This window comes from Sphaeramia orbicularis, chromosome 14 (assembly GCF_902148855.1).
Source record: "Sphaeramia orbicularis chromosome 14, fSphaOr1.1, whole genome shotgun sequence".
Taxonomy (NCBI): Eukaryota; Metazoa; Chordata; class Actinopteri; order Kurtiformes; family Apogonidae; genus Sphaeramia; species Sphaeramia orbicularis.
The window spans coordinates 15070619-15089328 of NC_043970.1; the positions used below are offsets into that span (position 1 = coordinate 15070619).

The 18710-nt window shown below is 35.0% G+C and overlaps 1 protein-coding gene across 2 annotated transcripts in view; it reads left to right on the forward strand.

Moving 5' to 3' along the window:
• The first annotated feature begins 8163 nt into the window (after positions 1-8163).
• Positions 8164-18710, forward strand: part of LOC115433514 (stromal interaction molecule 1-like) — a 48636-nt gene continuing 38089 nt past the window's right edge. For both annotated transcript variants that reach the window (XM_030154977.1, XM_030154978.1), the window contains exons 1-2: positions 8164-8317; positions 10378-10506. In XM_030154977.1, the coding sequence (XP_030010837.1) occupies positions 10380-10506 (127 nt within the window). In that variant the 5' untranslated portion in view covers positions 8164-8317; positions 10378-10379. The remainder of the gene's footprint in view (positions 8318-10377; positions 10507-18710) is intronic.

Consider the following 18710-nt stretch of genomic DNA (forward strand, 5'->3'; position numbering starts at 1 on the left):
AGTGTGTGCGTGTGTGTGGGAGGGGACAGCGGATCACTATCTCAGCGCGAGGCGGGTGGGCGGGGCTAAAGGAGGAGGAAGAGGAGGAAGTCAAAGAGGGGAGAGAGAGGAAGTGGTGGTGCGAGTTTAAGGAAGTTTATACTATGTGTGTTCAGTCCAGAGTTGAGAAACACTAAAAACAACAGTCTGTCATTTTTCAGAGTGATTTAAGGAACCAATCAGCATGTGAACCTGAGTAGCCCCTCCCACAACATCTTTGACTGACAGGTCTGTAAATAAAGATAATAAATATCCAAAGTGCAAAAACCAAATCCTTAGCCCTTTCATTCATGAATTATGAGACCCTTAATCATGATTTTTTTTTTTTCCTGAGTGTTTTTATTCCTCTTTGGGCATGAAAAAAAACATGCCTAAAGAAAGTTTTCTTCTGAACCTATTTTTCATGTTTTTTATATTTGTGAGTGGATTAGAGTGGGGGCAAATGTGAAGTCTAGATGAATTGGGATTGTGGGTGTGAAATTATGGAATGGACCTTATGTTGCATTTAAGTTATCCACTCCTTTGGCGAAGTTTAAAAAAAAAAAAAAAAAAAAAAAAAAAAAGAGTACTTTAAGTTTAAATTATTCAGAAATATTGAATTGAGATGGTAGATGTGTTTTTGTTGTTGACTTTTTTTTTTTTTAATTTTTAAAATTTTTTTTTATTTGTTATTATGTTGTAAATGCTCGATCCTGTACACATTTAAGTTGATGTAAGCAGTGTATTAGTTGAAAAGGATAGGCAAAAAAAATAAGCTTTTGCCTCTAGCCAATTCCTTTTTGGTTTTTATGTTTATTACAATTGATGTACTGAGTACAATGACTGATGTAAAACCAAAGTAAATTCATTCATTCATTCATTCATTCATTCATTCATTCATTCATGGAGCCGCAAAAATGTCCACTCAGCTCTAATTTTTAGAGCAAAGAAACATGTATTTACTGATATATTTTGAGAAAACTATGAAATAAAAACATTTTAAAGCTCATTGTAGGTCATTCATTTATCAGAAAGGGGTAGTTATTTGTTTACCTGCTTTACTAGTTTGTCTGATAAATGAATTATCTACAAAAATTATATGTAGAAGAGAGTATGAACCTTTACCAGACATTTTTAATGTTGCCAATCTGATGTTTTCTCACATTTTAACACTCTAACACCAGTCATTACTCACTTCGTGGAGATAATATGCAAAAAAAAAAAAAAAAAACCCAAACCAAAACAAATAAACAAAAAAAAAAAAAAACAAACAACTTTTTTTTTTTTTACAAAAACTGTTACAGATTAATAACAATAACAAGCAATTTATTTACACTTGAACATGTTACTCTAGATCAGGTGTATCAAGAACAGCAAAGTTACAGTAATGGTATGAATTACAGTGTATGGGATGATGCATGAGCGTCCACAGTGTTGGCTGATATGAAACTAAAACAACAAAATCCATGAATATACAAGCGAACAGCTGGAGAATAACTGTCCACTGTAGTGACCAGTATGCATGAAAGGGTTAAACTGAACTTAATGAGGAAGTATCTTAAATAATGATACCACTGACAGCCAGTATGTGTAGGCTCAAAAAAGGCCTGGCTGCTATAAACTCACATGAAATTTATCTTTGAAAATAATTTAAAAGTGTTTTCAAGGAGTCATTCTTGACTCCAGGATATCGTTAAGATAAAAACTACACTTCTACACTTCACTTCCTATGGTGCATCTTATCAGCAAACATCTAATCACAGAGGCAAAAACCACAACTTGACAGTGAAGCCAATGTGGAGCTCCTGCTGACTTCCATTGAACTTCTTTCTAAAAATAATTTGTAAAATTGTCAAGTCCTCTAGTGGTACTTTTGTAATTTGTCACTCCTTTAATGAGACTGTTAAACTTAAAGGTTAACTCGCTTTATTACACTCATTGGGAAATTTGGTTTCTGCATAATACATATATATCCAAATATCCTAATACACACACAGTACCTAGCATTAGTATTAGCATTAGCATTGAGATTCAGATGTCAGCTGTGTCAGACCTTCAGAGCTTCTATTAATTGAATAAAGCACTTTTTCTTGATGGGTAGCTCAGTTGTAGATAATAAGTTATACTAACAAGAATATTAAGGTGTTTTTTAGACTAATGTTCAATGAAGTTATCATGTAAGTCAGTGTTCATCCTACAATAGCTCCACCCTTTTGTCCAAATATGGTCATTTCTGACAGTGATGACCAAATACAAGCTATGACTCAATTCACTTCTAATATACAGTCTGTGAGAGTATAAACAATTTGCATTAAATCATCATGCTCAAAATGCCTGAAACAAAAACAGTGTGAATTTTCTGGTGTGGTTGTCTCTTCTCTTTGCTCTATTCTTTGTCTGCAGCAGGTTTGTGCCTGTGAGACAATGAGCAGGGCAGAATCCTACAGGGAAACAGACCTCTAGACCAGTGGTTCTCAAACTTTTTACAGTTGAAATGAGTACCCCCTGAAATATATATTTTTAGCCAAGTACTCCCAACTTTCGCTTTGGGATTTTTGATGGGGCAAAATTTGTTCCTGTGTCAAAGGTGTCTGTTTTTATTTTCAAAACTTTGTCTCAGCATTAATTTTCATTATTTATTTTGTGATCAGTATGATGACTTATTCAATGTAATTTTCCCCCCAAAATTTCAAGTACCCCTTGGGCTTCTTTGAAGTACCCCTGGAAGTACATATACCCCCATTTGAGAAAGACTGCTCTAGACCACAGACAGAGAAAACATGTGTTTCAGCTGTATTTACTTGGAACGTAACATTTATGAAACAGTCAGAAAAAGACTGACACTGCTCCCTCTGATAATTACTCATTTAAAGATTCACTGTGTATGATTTAGGGGGATTTATCGGGATGTAATTGTAGAGATGTAATGTAATCATCATAATTATGTTTTAACTAACCATATATACACACACACACACACACACACACACACACACACACACACACACACACAAATCAAATGGATTGCCGTCCACCTTAAATCCTAATCATACAAAAAACATATTGACTCTAATGAGGGATCTCCAGTTTTGCTAAATGTATTTTTTATGTTGTAAATCTAAATACAATCAGCCAGATTAATTTATAAACTATCTGTTATCAGACTTTCTGCACTTACAAATTTTTATTTTATTAGTTTGTTTTTTCATGAAAACCATTAGTGTATGTCTTAAATGAGACTGAAACTGAAACTCCATGTCTTTGTCTATTAGCCTATTATTCTTTCTTTCTTTCTTTCTTTCTTTCTTTCTTTCTTTCTTTCTTTCTTTCTTTCTTTCATCTTAATCTTAAATTAATTGTTATTTATTCTGGTTCAAATATTTTGGATGCAAGGACTTTTTTGGTGCGTTCTGTTTTGCTTTTGTTCATTTTACTTTGTTTCATTTTTATGGTGTTAAATGTGATTTAAAAAAAAGAATCAAAAAATGTCAATTATGTGTATCGATAAATAAAATATCTAAGTCTTCTGCTTTGTGCCTTTCATTTAATTTCCTTGTTGTGTTTGTATTAATTGTGTAAATAGCCTGTTTTGTGTTTTCTACGAAGGATCATTTACATTAAAAAGTAAAAATCATCAGGGCAAAAATAATGCAATAATCAGTTTTGAAGTTTAATAACCTTATTTTGAGTGCAACAGTTGCCTGCATCTACTCTGTATCACCAAAGGGGGGCGCCATTACTCTGCTAAGCTAAATGAGGCTGGTTGGTACATTCTTATCACAAGTTTAATTTAACACATTGAGTTAGAATTCTGTAGAATATAAACAGAAGATAAAAAAGCAATTTTAGAAGGAACAAATATTTAAAAAGAAAGAAGAATGTCATCAGTGGTTTCATAAGATAAAAAAAAAAAAAAAAAAATGAGTTCATGAATTTGATTTTCATTGTTTTTCTATCTTTATCTTCTCCTGAGCAGCTGTTTTGCTTCCACTTGCATGCTATTTTTTCTTTATTTCTTTATTTTTGCACTGATATTAGACTGATATGCGCAAACGCTATATTATAATAGAGGGTTTTTTTTTTTGTTTGTTTTTTAATCCAACTATCAACATTTGGTTTCCACTTCTTGATTGTGGTGGATTAAAGTGAGGGCTGTGTATAAAACTGTATTCTAATTTACAATCCAATACATAAATAATACAACGATAATGTATATTTTTGAAGCATATGCAAACATGAGAGTGAATAAGCTATATGAGCCAATAATAGCTATATAAACATTATCATAATATAATACACCATACAGTAACATAATGAAATAATACACAAAAGGTTATGTTTTAGTAAGGAACTTTTTTTCATACAACTTGAAATTGTGTGTTGTGTGCAGATATATGTGCAAAAAATTAGACCACTTTAATATTTTTTATTATAAGATTAAGAAACATCAAGACAGGATATAAATGCTGTGAAAACACGAACTCATGTGATTTAGCTGAATGAGTCCAAAAATAGCTTTCAAAGTTTCTTTTCTGTATTAAAACTGTAAAGTAAATGGGCATGTTTTAATATAGACCTTTTTTTTTCATTCAACTTGAAATTCAAAGAGTTTGTGGTTTTACTTCCCACTGGGTTAATCTGTGTTTTGTGAAGGTTTATGTGCAAAAAAGTATGCCAATTTTATATTTTACATTACAAAATAAAGAAAAACCAAGACAGGTTAATGCTCTAATCATATAAATGTTTCCAAAGTATGAAAACATGACTGTGATTAAGCTGAATGGGACCTAATGTAGGACAAACATTCTACCAGATTTATTTTTCCAGTTCCTTTTCTGCATATGTTTTTATATAGACCTTTTCTACTTCTACTTCCCAATAAGTTTAACACACACACACACACACACACACACACACACACACACACACACACACACACACACACACACACACACACAAATCATTAAAAAAAATTGTTTTTAATCAATTAAATGTTTTACATAAGAAAACACTAAACCAGGGGTGTGAAACTCATTTTAGTTCAGGGGCCACATTCAGCGAAATTTGATCTGCAGTGGGCCGAACCAGTAAAATAATAACATAATAATATATAAATAATGTCAACTCCAAACTTTTCTCTATGTTTTAGAGTGAAAAAAGTTAATTTACAATATGAAAAGGTTTGCATCTACACACTATCTTTTCAAAAGATGTGAAAACCATGAACAAACTGAAAAAATAATTGTAATTTTAAAAATATTCTGCCTCAGTTTATCATTTACACATGTACATTATAACTCACAGATCACAGTGGATCTACAAATACATAAAACATTGCGTAACAGGCAGAATATTGGTAAAAAATACACTTACTTCTTTTAAGAAATTTCAGGTCGTTCATATTTGTTCAGGTTATTTACTTTTTTGTGAAATTCTACTTTATTTTAGTGTAAATACATGAAAATTTTTACATTTACAAAGAGAAAAATTTGGAGTTGTCATGATTTCTATGTTATTATGATAGTATTTTACTGGTCCTGCCCACTTGAGACTGAATTGGTCTGAATGTGGAACCTGAACTAAAAGGATTGTTAATTTCTTGGTGTAATTTTTCCATTTCACAAATTCATCTCCAGGGGCCGGACTGGACCCTTTGGCGGGCCAGATTTGGCCCCCGGGCCGCGTGTTTGATACCTGTGCACTAAAGAGAAAAATATGATTGATAGGATAATTTTCTTTATGGTGAATCAAAACTCAGATACTTCTTTAATCTTCCATTGATGTATTTATTCAGTCAGATGTGGTAGAAAGCCCTTGTCCCATGCACACACAAAAGCTTTCTCAACTTGGGTTCTTTGTTCCGTCTTTTATATAGTGTCCTTGTAGGGTCTCTTTGTCTCCACCATCGTACCTTGTGAACCTAAAAGTCCCAACATCTTGAGGTCATTTTGTCCCCTACATTAACTCACATTCTTGAAATGTTTACCTTCCATAAATCTCTAAAGGACATCACAACACATTAGTTCAGGTCCATCCTTACAATGATATAAACTTCTGAAAATTGTACAATCTGACTCAAGCATCAGCAAATATATTTCATTAGCTTCATTTATTTTATGCGGAAGAGGTTTAGGGCCACAGAAAAAAAAAAAGGTCCAATTTAATTATTATTATTATTGTTATTATTCTGAGAAAAAAAGGCAGAATTCTGAGATTAAAGTCAGAATTCTGAGAAAAAAAGTCAGAATTTTGACTTTAACCCTTTCATGCATGAATTATGAGAGTCTTAAGATCTTTTTCCAGAGGGTTTTTATTCCTCTTTAGGCATGAAAAAAAACAACAAAAAAACAAACAAACAATGCAACTGATTTTTTATGAACCTATTTTTCATGGAATTACAAAAATGTCCACTCAGCTGGACACCATGCGTTTAATTTTAGAAGCAAAGAAACATGTATTTACTGATATACTGTGTGAAAACTATGAAATAAGAAAATTTTTAATGCTGCTCATCTGATGTTTTCTCACATTTTAACATACCTGCATGGAGATAATATGCAAAAACAACTAAACAAGCAACTTTTTGTTTAAAAAACACAAACAAAACAAAACTGTTTATTTCAGTCTAGTAACAATTAGCATTTTATTTTTTTTTTTTACACTCAAACATGTTACTGAAGATCAGGTTTACCTATAACAGCAAAGTTACAGCAATGGGATGAATTGCAGCGTATGGGATGATGCACAAAACAACAAATCCATAAATATACAAGAAAACACCTTTGATCAGCTGTCCACTGTAGTGACCACTATGCATGAAAGGGTAAATCTCAGAATTCTGACTTTAACCCTTTCATGCATGAATTATTAGAACCTTAATCAAGATTTTTTTTTCCTGAGTGTTTTTATTCCTCTTTAGGCATGGAAAAAAAACAATGTGATTGATTTTTTTTTTTTTTTTTTTCAATCAACCTGTTTTTCATGGAGTTACAACAATGTCCACTCAGCCACACCATGAATTTTATTCTTGAAGCAAAGAAACATGTATTTAAAACCCAATATCATAAAGTGATATGAAAACAGTGAAATGAAACCATGTTTAATGCAGCTAATCTGATGTTTTCTCACATTTTACAGGGTGGGGAAGCAAAATTTACAATATTTTGAGGCAGGGATTGAAAGACAGTGTATGACCAATTAGTTTATTGAAAGTCATGAGACACAAGAAAATTGACATAATAGAAAATGTTTTTATTCTATGTGTCCTCCTTCTTTCTCAATAACTGCCTTCACACACTTCCTGAAACTTGCGCAAGTGTTCCTCAAATATTCGGGTGACAACTTCTCCCATTCTTCTTTAATAGTATCTTCCAGACTTTCTCGTAATAGTTTTGCTCATAGTCATTCTCTTCTTTCCATTATAAACAGTCTTTATGGACACTCCAACTATTTTTGAAATCTCCTTTGGTGTGACGAGTGCATTCAGCAAATCACACACTCTTTGACGTTTGCTTTCCTGATTACTCATATGGGCAAAAGTTTCTGAAAAGGTATGGATAATAGTGTTAGGTATGATTATGACATCAATATATGTTTGGTTTCCAAACAATTGACGTAGTGCCTGCTGAGAAAAAACAACTAAATGTTCATTGTAAATTTTGCTTCCCCACCCTGTAACATATTGTAATACTAGTTATTTCTCACTTCATGGAAATAATATGCAAAAAATAAATATTAACAACTGATTTCCACTCAAGAACCAACCAAGAACAGCAAAGTTACAATAATGGTATGAATTGCAGTTTATGAGATGATGCATAAGTGTCCACTGTGTTGGTTGATATGGAACTAAAACAACAAAACCCATGAATATACAAGATTAAAGCTGTAGAGTAACTGTCCACTGTGGTGACCACTATGCATGAAAGGGTTAATCTCAGAATTCTGACTTTTTTTTCTCAAAATAATAATAATAAAAAAAATAAAAAAAATATTGGCCTTTTTGTCCCTAATCCTCTTCCGTAATTTTACCAGTTTTACTGCTTTCAATAAGTCAAGACCTCATTTTGCGTATCGGATGGTGTAAATTCTGACTTTGTGGCGGCGTCCTGAACGCATCGCAGGCGGACCTCTGGTGCGCCGCAGACAGTTGGTAGAGTTCTGAGGGTGGAGAAGAGAGGAAACAAACATCTGACTGATCCACGGACTCTTCCTTTACTTATTTATTGTGTCTTATCGATCAGCCTTGGACATATATCTGATCGGATCGATGGATTAGTGCGGGGCGGCGGCTGCGGAGGTGAGTGATGTTTGCGGCAGTTTGTTTTTTCGGGTTGTTTGTGCACAGTTTGATTCATATTCGCCGTAGTGAAAGTTTGTTTGGAGCTGCAGAGATGTTTGGTGGGAAAGTGAGCAGCTGCCTGACCTCTGACCCCAATCCGATTAAACATTAAATATATTCGATTTAACACAGTAAAACAAAACACAAACTAACTTCATTTGACCAATAAAACCCAAATAAACAGATTTATTGACACTGAGATGCAGCTCATGGATAAACCTGCATAGTATTGATTAGTTGATTAATATGGTGATACAGGTGTGTTCGTATTTTTCTGCTGTTTAACACGAAACACATTCTTCAGACGTGATTTTCCTGTTCCTGTTTCAGCTGAATGACAGTGAACGCCTCCACAGCCTGTTTTTTCTTTTTTCTTTTTAAACACAAGTCAGAATTTTATGACGTATGAAATATGATCATATCACATACTCAGCTGGTTTCTATTGTACTTTGTATATGAAAAAACTAAGTAATTTGGTCTAAATTTGAGGTACTTTAATTATTTCCTCTTTTACTTCATTACATCCCAGAGGCAAATATTGTACTTTTACTGTCCTACATTTGTTTGACATCTTTAGACACTTCCCATACCACAACTGTTCCTCCCTTACTTGCCTGGATGTGTCTCTAAATGATAATCTGTTTTGTTAAAAGTATTTTAGTATTTTTATTCAACGCTAACACACTGTGAAAATACTCTACTACGCGTAAAAGTTATGAATTCACCTTAAAATTCATTAAAAGTATACATTATCAGCCAGACATATACAAAGTATGGGAAGTAAACGTTGACATTGTGCAGTTAAATGGTCTCTGTATGTTTTATAATGCATCATATTCTGTTAGATTATGATATTTTTGTAGTGTCACTGTCCCATCAGAGCCATGTATTCACAAGAAGTGAACTTTGGATGAAAAAATATAAATAGACCTATTTTTAGTTTTGTGACGGTGCATTTTCCAGTGAGTTATTTAAAGAGGAAAACCATCTGAATACTTCCACATCTAGTTTCACTTAAAGTTTGCATAGATAGTATTGAATACTATAAACCCATGTTAACATTTTTTTTTTTTCTTCACACAGCTCAGAAACATCCTAACACACATTCAGACTGATGCCACTCTCGTGTCCGTATGGTCAATAAGCAGCTGTTAAAGAAAAGATCATAGTTTGTGTTAAAGCTAACCTTTTCACAACATTAACTATGTGTTTGAAAGACTTTGTACATGGGTGCAGATAAACAAGAACAAAGTATCTGCATGTAAATCAATGAATACTCTTTTTAGAGCTCTGCTTAATGTGGAGGAATGATCATAATGCATACATTAATGCTCATAAGTTGTTTGTCCAAAAAGTAGGATGTCTCTTACACGCCCACTTGGGATGACACAGACAGTCATTCATGCTTCATCTGCAGCTAAACTCTATCCAGCGTTTAGTTTTAAGTCAGACATCATGACTTTACAGCTGCCGTTAAACACTTTCCACAAAGTCCTGCAGGGTAAAGTGAATAAAATAAGCACCTTTAGCATTGATATAAACCTGCTAGCCTAGCCACAATAATGCTAATGATCCATTAGGCTGAAACAGATGAACTTTATTTATCCTCTGGGAAAAAAGTAAATTTTTTCATCAGCTCAAGAAAAACAAAGAAAATGAAACAAACTTCCATCGGTCATTGGACTACAGTCTGATGGGGGGGTGGGGGGGGGGTGAAGGATCTGTGCATGATATGGTGTTTTGAGCTCAGCAGCTATAGGACCAAATAGCCTCTGGATCTGATAGAACTACAGTAAAACTACAAACTCGAGGTTTAGTTGCAAGAAGGTGAAAACAATTTGAAGATATATGGTTGTAAAAATTAACATTTTTTTTTTCATTTGGGTTAAAAAACATCATGTAGTTCCGTGAGTTTCTTTTCCTGCATCGACAGGCACTTGCACATACTTTATCTTTAGTGTTTCTTGGATGTTTAGCACTAACTTCAACTGAACTAATGTTTTGTTTCTCTCTCCAGACATGGAGTGTATGTGTGTGTGGTTGGTGTGTGTGAGTGTGTTCACTGTGTGTGTCAGTTCTCACAGCGCATTGGACAGAAGTGATCATCATCATCATCACCTGGTTTCCAATGGCAACACAGCCTCAGGTAAGAGAAATAACAACAGAATAGCTGCTTTTACACAGAGATCCTGGAAAAAAGGTGAGATGGTGATCCCAGCTTTTTTCCACAGCCAAGCCAAAGGAGTAACAGAGGTGAGACAGGTGGACTTTTACACAGTGGACCTGCATTCTGAAATCAAAGGGGTGGAGACGCAGCGCAGCATTTAGGGCGGCTGTGGCTCAGTTGGTAGAGCGGGTCGTCCAGTGACCAAAGGGTCGGTGGTTGGTGTGTGTGTGAATGGGTGAATGTAAGGCACTGTAGTCCATTTACCATTTACATATGGATATTTCTGCAGTATCTGCCCGGGGTGACGTGGCTACATGTGATGGGTCCCACGGCTTCGTACCACAGGTGAAAATGGCATGTAACCACAGCACCAGTGGCACATAGCCGCAGCATCCCTTGCATGAAGCTGCGTCACCTGGGCGGCTGCCGCAGAACCCATGCTAGTGCCTCCATAAGCGCCCACTGTTTCTCAGGTGCAGGGGTCATCAAACATCACACCTTGGTTGCAGAACGAAAGGTGTTCCTTTTACATAGTGTTCCGGAATCATGATTCCACCTTTATCATGGTTGTTACTACCTCCACAGGCGTTACAAAGCCGCAATAAAGGCCAAATGATCCCACCATTTTGTTTACACAGACGTTGTAAAGGTGAAATATTCCTGTAACAGAAGTGCTGTGTAAAAGCGGCTGGTGTGTGGAAGCAAAAAGGTGGAACTGTGGTGCGTTTTACTGATAGTTTTCAGTCCAGCGTGTCAGAGGAGTGTTTCTGTGTGAGGAAACTGCAGGAAGGATGATCTTTTAGTATAGGTTCTTTGACAAGTGTGTCTGTGTATGAGTCTGGCTCCGCCCTCCGTCAGTTGTCGTCACAGACTGTGCTTACTTTGGTTGGGGCGACTTAAGCTCAGGAGGAGCAGGAGGTTGTCCGCAAAATCAAAGTTTCACTGTTCAGTCCCATTCTCTGTCACTGAGCAGAACACTGAACCTCAAGTTTCTCCAAGTGGCTCATTCACTGGTGAATGCATGAATGAGGCACGTTGTAAACACATTGTGAAACATTATACAGTGCTTCAACTGAGGCAGAAAAGAATATTTTCACTTCTTTCTTCTCAGTAAAGAGGTGAATGAAACTATGTGAGATAAAAAAGTTCTCTACTTGACTCGACAAAACTCGTCAATTAACCCTCAAAGACCTTAACAGCTCATGTGGAATAACTTTAAAACCACTAATTCTATCCATACATTATATTAATTAAGGTAAAATGCAGTTTCTCAGCTTTTTACTGGCATCAAATATGAGCTGTTTGGACGATCAGAGGCTCCGTACTGAACATGGAAACAGTATCATCCTCTGCAATATCAATTCACCAGTAAAACCCATAGTTTGACAAATAGCACTGGTTGTAGATGCTTGTTTTTATGTTCAGCTTTTGACGTGTTTTGCTGGAAAGGTTACTTTCTTCAGTGATCTCTGTTTTGATGTAATTGTTTACTCTGATCTTTTATGAACATTAGCATGGTCAGTTAGTTAGGTACAGGAAAATATCTGATTTTCTCTGAAAAATGCAAAATGCAGCGGATAGCATTGTAATAAATGATGATAAATCACTTTGGAAAAGTTAAATGTAAAAAAAACAAAAAAGAGAAAGAAAGCAGATCTAGGTCTTTACTGGTTGAGCCACAATAGTTTTTCATTTCTTTATTTGGTCAGGGTGTCCCATTAACAAGAGAGTCCTTAGAACCACAGATAATATTTACATACACATTAAATGGTTCAGTCAAAGATGGCAGCAATCACGCACGCACGCACGCACGCACGCACGCACACATATAAACAAACAGAATTAGCAAAAAGTAGTTAAAACAATTCTGAGTACTGTTAATAAATGTCTAATGTCTGATCTTTAATGTGGCTCAGCTGAATAATAGTATCTAGTTTGAAACTGTTTTACAAGTAATTCCAGTATTACAGAAATACTGGAATTACTCTGCCATTTATTTTTAACCTCAAGTTCCACAGCTGCTATTATGAATGAACCAACTCAATGAGATGAACTTAGTGTTAATGATAATATTAAAACATTTGAGGTTAATGTTGTTACCATCGTTTAAGGTTGACCTGTTAAAGGGGTCATATTTTGCTGAACCTCCTTTTTTTTAATCTTTGGTACCTTTATTTGTGTATTTGGACCCTAATAGTTCAAAAAGTTTGAATTTGAACCCTCCAGGTGCTGCAAAGCTATCTTTATATTCATTTTTTGCAAAAATTGAGTGGATTTCTACAACCTTTTTTAATTCCTGCTTAATTTGTTATGTTTTATAACTAGTAACATCATGACATTTGCACATATAAGGCCAAGACTTCCGACAAACATTTCTCAGAGTACGGAGAAACGGGACAGAGCAGCACAGCCGACAACCTGGAGGGGGTGGGATGTGAAGTGGCTCATTTGCATTTAAAGGGCCAGCGCTCAAAATGATCTTTCTGGTGTCATTACTCAGAAATAGGGTTGAAGATGGACCTGTGGAGTTGAATTAATGAAGAATTCAGACCCAAGCATAGCATTTACAGTTTATGTAGACCACAGGGACATGTTTTAAAAATGCATAATTCCATTAACTAAAAAATCAGGAGCCTACATGTGGCTCAGGATGAACTGAGTGGGTCCTCCAAAGACCCCCAGGTAACAGTCTACATAACATTAATAATGCTTTGAAGCCTATAACATGATTTCCTCACAAATGTAATATTCTATAAAAAAAAAGTTAGTAATTTGTCAAATCATCAGATGCTTTGTGTGAGTCTTTCTGTTTGTTACTGTGACAAACTGATCAATGTGTACTTTCATCCCTTTCTCGCTATAGTAATGTAGATCTGAGCTGCCAACCCTTTCACCAAAGCAACTTTATGACTGCACATTTTGTGGATCTAAATGAAGACAGGACATATAGGTCTCATAGGCTGATCAATTGTAATTTCTCCTTTTTTTGAGAAGGATCGCATAGATTTTGTCATCAACATTAGCAGTTATGGGGCGTTGCACTAACCAGTGTGGTTTGCAGCATTAATGCTGTTGTTATATGTCGCTATAGGCTGGTGAGATTATTTCAGTCAGGTTCAAGGGATGCTCTAGTGCAGGGATGTCAAATATACGACCCACACTAGTAAAATAATAATGTAACAACACATAAATAATGACTCTTACTCCAAATTTTTCTTTTTCTCTTCTTGTAAAAAATTGAAAAAGTAAAAAGCCATAATGGAGATGTTTACATTTACAAACTATCCTTTCACAAAAAATGTGAGTAAGATGAACGATTATGAACAACCTGAGAGTTCTTCAGAAAATAAGTGCAATTTTAACAATATTCTGCCTGTTACTAGATATTTTGTGTCCTTGTACATCCACTTTGATCTGTAAGTTGTAGTGCGCATGTGTAAATGATAAACTGAGGCAAAATATTGGAAAAATTGCACGTATTAAAATTATTTCAGGTTCATGGTTAGTCAGGTTAGTCCCTTTTTTTGGGGGGGGTGTGTGTGAAAGGATTGTCTGTATACATACACATTTTCATAACTTAATTTTACTTTTTGTACTAAAACAAAGAGAACAATTTGGCGTTATTATTTTACTGGTCTGGCCCACTTCAGATTAAATTGTGCTGCCTGTGGCCCCTGAACTAAACCCCTGCTTTAGCGTCTGTCCATACTGACAAGGTTGCATTTAAACATTAATTTTCAGAGGTTCTGTAACATATTTTTTGCTGCAGCTGAAGAAATAATGATAAAGAATTACTCAGTTAGTGACCTTTTGGGCTGTTTTAGAGACAAATTAGGCTTTTACAGTCTAGATAATGAATGAAAACACTGCAGCTGTACATACAGGGAGATGTGGACTAGTGTGGATCCAACATGGTGCAAAAATGCAGTTTCTAGTCAAACAACAATAGAAAACCATTATACACAACTTAAGCCTCCAGAAAGCAGAGAAAACAAGAAGAAAACCTATAATTTGGTTTTAACTCACTTACAGTTAGTAAGAAGTGAGAAACTCTGATTCATGTTGTGAATCGTCATGATTTATGGATGGATGGCCCCAACCTACATAATATACCCATGACACACAAAGAGCATCAAACAGGCAGGATGAAAGTTAATCACTGTAGTGGTTGATACTGGGCCTGTGTAAATTCATACCTAAATAGTGAAATCTGCTGATATAATATCATTTTACATTGTTAGTTACCCATTAAAGACCCACAACTAGGGGTGTGCGATATGATGATATTAGATCGTGAAGGATTAAAACGTATCAACGATCTGACAAAGCAGAAAGATCGTGGAATTCAGGGGGGGTTATGGGGGGAGGTTCCATACTGTATGTACCCCACCATGAGTACGCACACACCATATGACCATATAATACGACCGTATAAATTGAAAGTGAAACTTAAGACTTAAGTCTCCTGCTGTTGTGCAGTTCATTTTCCTTTTCCCTACCTTTGGAATCTTTAATTTGAGGGGGCAGGACATTTGTTTAAGGGGCATTATTTTTATGTTGCAAACGTGCACTTAATCAGAGTGTTGTTGTTTACATTTTGTATGTTTATGTTCTTGGCACATGCTGGCAAAATTGGACAAGCTATTTAAATTAAAAAATGTTCTGGAAGGTTCTTTAGGCTAAATTGTTGGTTTTATTTTGTTCTTTTAGGGCTATGTTTTACAGAGGGAAATTGTTTGGTTGCACTGTTCAGAAACTTCAAAATTAGTTTCAAAGATCAATGTAAAGCATCAGGCTGAAATCGAGATTGTGATTTTATTTTTTAAAAATTGTGATATGATATTTTTGCCATATCGCTCACCCCTACCTAGAGCTATTTTTTTTCCAGTTATTTTTTCTTAAATTTTTTACAGCAATAGTGCAGACTAATGTCTAAACAATAGGAATTGTTGTTTTTATACAGATACCTAGAACTATTTTTGTGGTGACTTCCAAATAATTTTCTCTACATCTAACCTTTCCTAAGTGATTTATCTTTGAAAAGCAAGTATTTCCCGACATTTAATTTACTAGTCATGAGTATGTTTATAAAAGTTAAACAAAGGCAATTATGTTACAACAGAGAACTCTGAGATAAGAGTGACCTTTTCAATAAAATAACAAGCTTCTGCCACCAGTTTCATGTGTCTACAACATAGGTTTTACCGGTTAGTCAATGTTTCTGAACATGATATTGTTTCCATGTTCACTACGGAGCCTCTAAAAGTCCAAACGGGTCATATCTGATGCCAGTAAAAAGCTGATAAACTACATTTTACCTGAATTATTTCAATGTATTGACAAGATCAGTGGTTTAAAAGTTATTAAACATTTTATACCAGTCAATGCTTTTAGTTACCGGTGGCTGGTAGTATACAATCGGTAAACACTAATCTGTGTAATCGTCTAATCTCATATTTTCAAATTGAGGAAAAGAAACCTTCAAATAAAATTGTCCATGGTGATCATTGGTCATTTAATAAGTGAAGATTAGAATCCCTCAGCTCTGTGGGAATCATTGTTATATATGTCTGTGTTTCTCAGATAAGTTCTAATGGTGTGTTTTTAAATTGTGCATTTATAGATAGAATTCATGTATTGTGTCTGTGAGCTCAGATAGCGTGGGCACTAACTATTAGCTAACCACAGCTTCCTGTAGATGACATATTGATGATGTCAGAGGAAGTGGTGACAGAAATAGGCTATTCAGTGAACGGAAGCCTAAGTGCTGGCTCCGCCCACTCACTCAGACCAGAGAATGGACTGCTCTGATTGGTCGGTTTGTGGTGTTGGTGGTTTCAGACGTTAAAGGTGTGATGCTGCTGCTTTTCTTCTTCAGTATCGGTTTGCTGCTGTTCTTTTGGCTTCACCCTCATTCACTTTTTTCTTTTGTTTTGTTTTCTTTTGTGCAGCAGAAGGGACTATGTACACTCTCAGAAATATATACTTGGGCCTGGCCGAGCGAGTAACAGAGTGAGAAAGCAAATCGTTCCATCTGTTTTTAAAAATTAATTTAGCAGCACCCATAATGGCTCAAATTGTAGGTCTAAGCAAATACTTTAACATGCCATCAACAAATAATAACCAAATATTTAATAAAAACATGACTTTATCATCATTGACAAAGTAACTGAGTGAGGAAGAATATACAGTAGTTATTCAAGGTTTGGAAAAAATACCAAAAAGTGCTGTTCCTCAAGGAAAGTGAAAATATTTAGCATACCACGCTTTTCTTAACATATGAGAGTACATTTTATCCAAAAATGAAACTGATATCATTTGTATTTTAGTTTTCAAAGACATTAATTCCTGGTAATGAAGTGAGAATCTAAAAAGTAATGGAGTGAGGTGTTTGTTCAGTGTGATGCACCAGAATAATAATAAAAGATTTTATTAAGTTACTAAAAAATTATCAGTCTTGGGCGACATATGTTTCAAAACAGGAGAAAGATTTGTATTAATACACATCTTTCTGCTGTTTTTTTTAATAATAACATTCAAAATTATTATAGTACTTTATTGTTATGAAGTATAAGACTAGACACAGGCATATAATTTGAGCATACTTATTTACACATCGCTGTTTACATTCTGAATTTATGCTGTATACATTCATTTACAACCTTTTGCTGTTCTTAATTTACACTGCAATCTCATATTTTCTTCTATATCCAGTTGTAATTCAGGTACAAATTAAATAAACACAATTTTAGAAACAAGAGATATATATCTTTCATGCTGAGTAACAAAAAATATTGTTCTAGAAAAAAAAAAATTGCCCCTGATGTTCACTTTCGCTTGGCCAGGCCCACTTACGTACTTTGTACAGGTTGTTTCTGTGCAAACCAATTAAAACTCACGTTTTATCAATCTAATATGAAGAAGAAGAAGATTATAATATTGCAGCCTCATGCATGACTCGTACATCAATAACTGTTCACGATGACAATAAAGATGCAGAAAAAATCCAAAAGTGTGTCAAAAATAACACATTATCAATTTTTAAGAAATGCTTGGAATTGTCACAACTGATGTTTCCAGAGGAGCTCAGGTCTTACAGAGAGGAGACAAACTCCACCTGACATTGAGGTAACAGAGACAGGTGAGGAGTGTGAGTGTAGTCTCAGAATTAACCTCAGCAGCTGTTGGGATAAAAATAGACATAAAGGAAGGTCGAGTCAAAGTCGGAGGATTCAGCCGCCGTCACATTGTTATTATCGCCTCATTATTACATCCTCCGTATTTTCTCCTCATTAAGTAAAGACTGAGAGTAGAGCTGTATGATATGACCACAATCTGACATCCTGATACTGGTCATTTTTAGCTGGGTCACATCTTAAAAAGAGATTGTTTAAAAAAAAAAAAAAAAGGATCTGTAATCAAATTGATTTCTTAATACCGGCCCATCGGATTAAAAAAAGGCCGATGCCGATATACATCAAATTTCCAAATATCGGTGCCGATAATCGGCCTGGCCGATAATCGGTCGACCTCTAATTAAAGGTTTAATGTGTTATATGGACTGACTACCAGTGAAGCTGTGCTAGCTAGTACCAGCTGAATACCCTCCTCACGCTCCTCTACAGTAGATAATTGCGACATGTGGATGCGTTTTCAGGTAAATATAGACTAGTAGAAACATATTTATGACTACTATTTTGTATTTGTGCAGTCAGATCCTCCTAAAATCCCTGTAATCCTCTTTCAGCACAGTAAAGTAAAACAAAAACAAGCGAAAATAATCTCTCAAACAGCTGTCAACATCAAACAAAAATATTCTAATTGTCATTTATTGGTGTACTTGCATGTCAGAACCAGTTTATTGTTTATCCTGTTGGTCCATGTTACTCCACTTTACCTTTTTCACCTGATGGTCTTCATTGAACCAGTATCTCCATAGTGAATACAGTCCAGTGTAGAGCGCTAATAATCCAGATCTGGTAGTCTGGAAAATGAGACTTGATCAGATTGATTAAAGGAAGAAATTTAGTCTTTGCAGAAAGCTCAAAAAGATTGATCAAGCCTTATATATAAAATAAATACAAGTTAACAGGTTGGTTGAATAATTCAGTTCAATGTTTCTTAGAAAAACTGACACACATGATCTGAGGCAGGAAGAGCATAATAATTCTGATTGAGTCCAG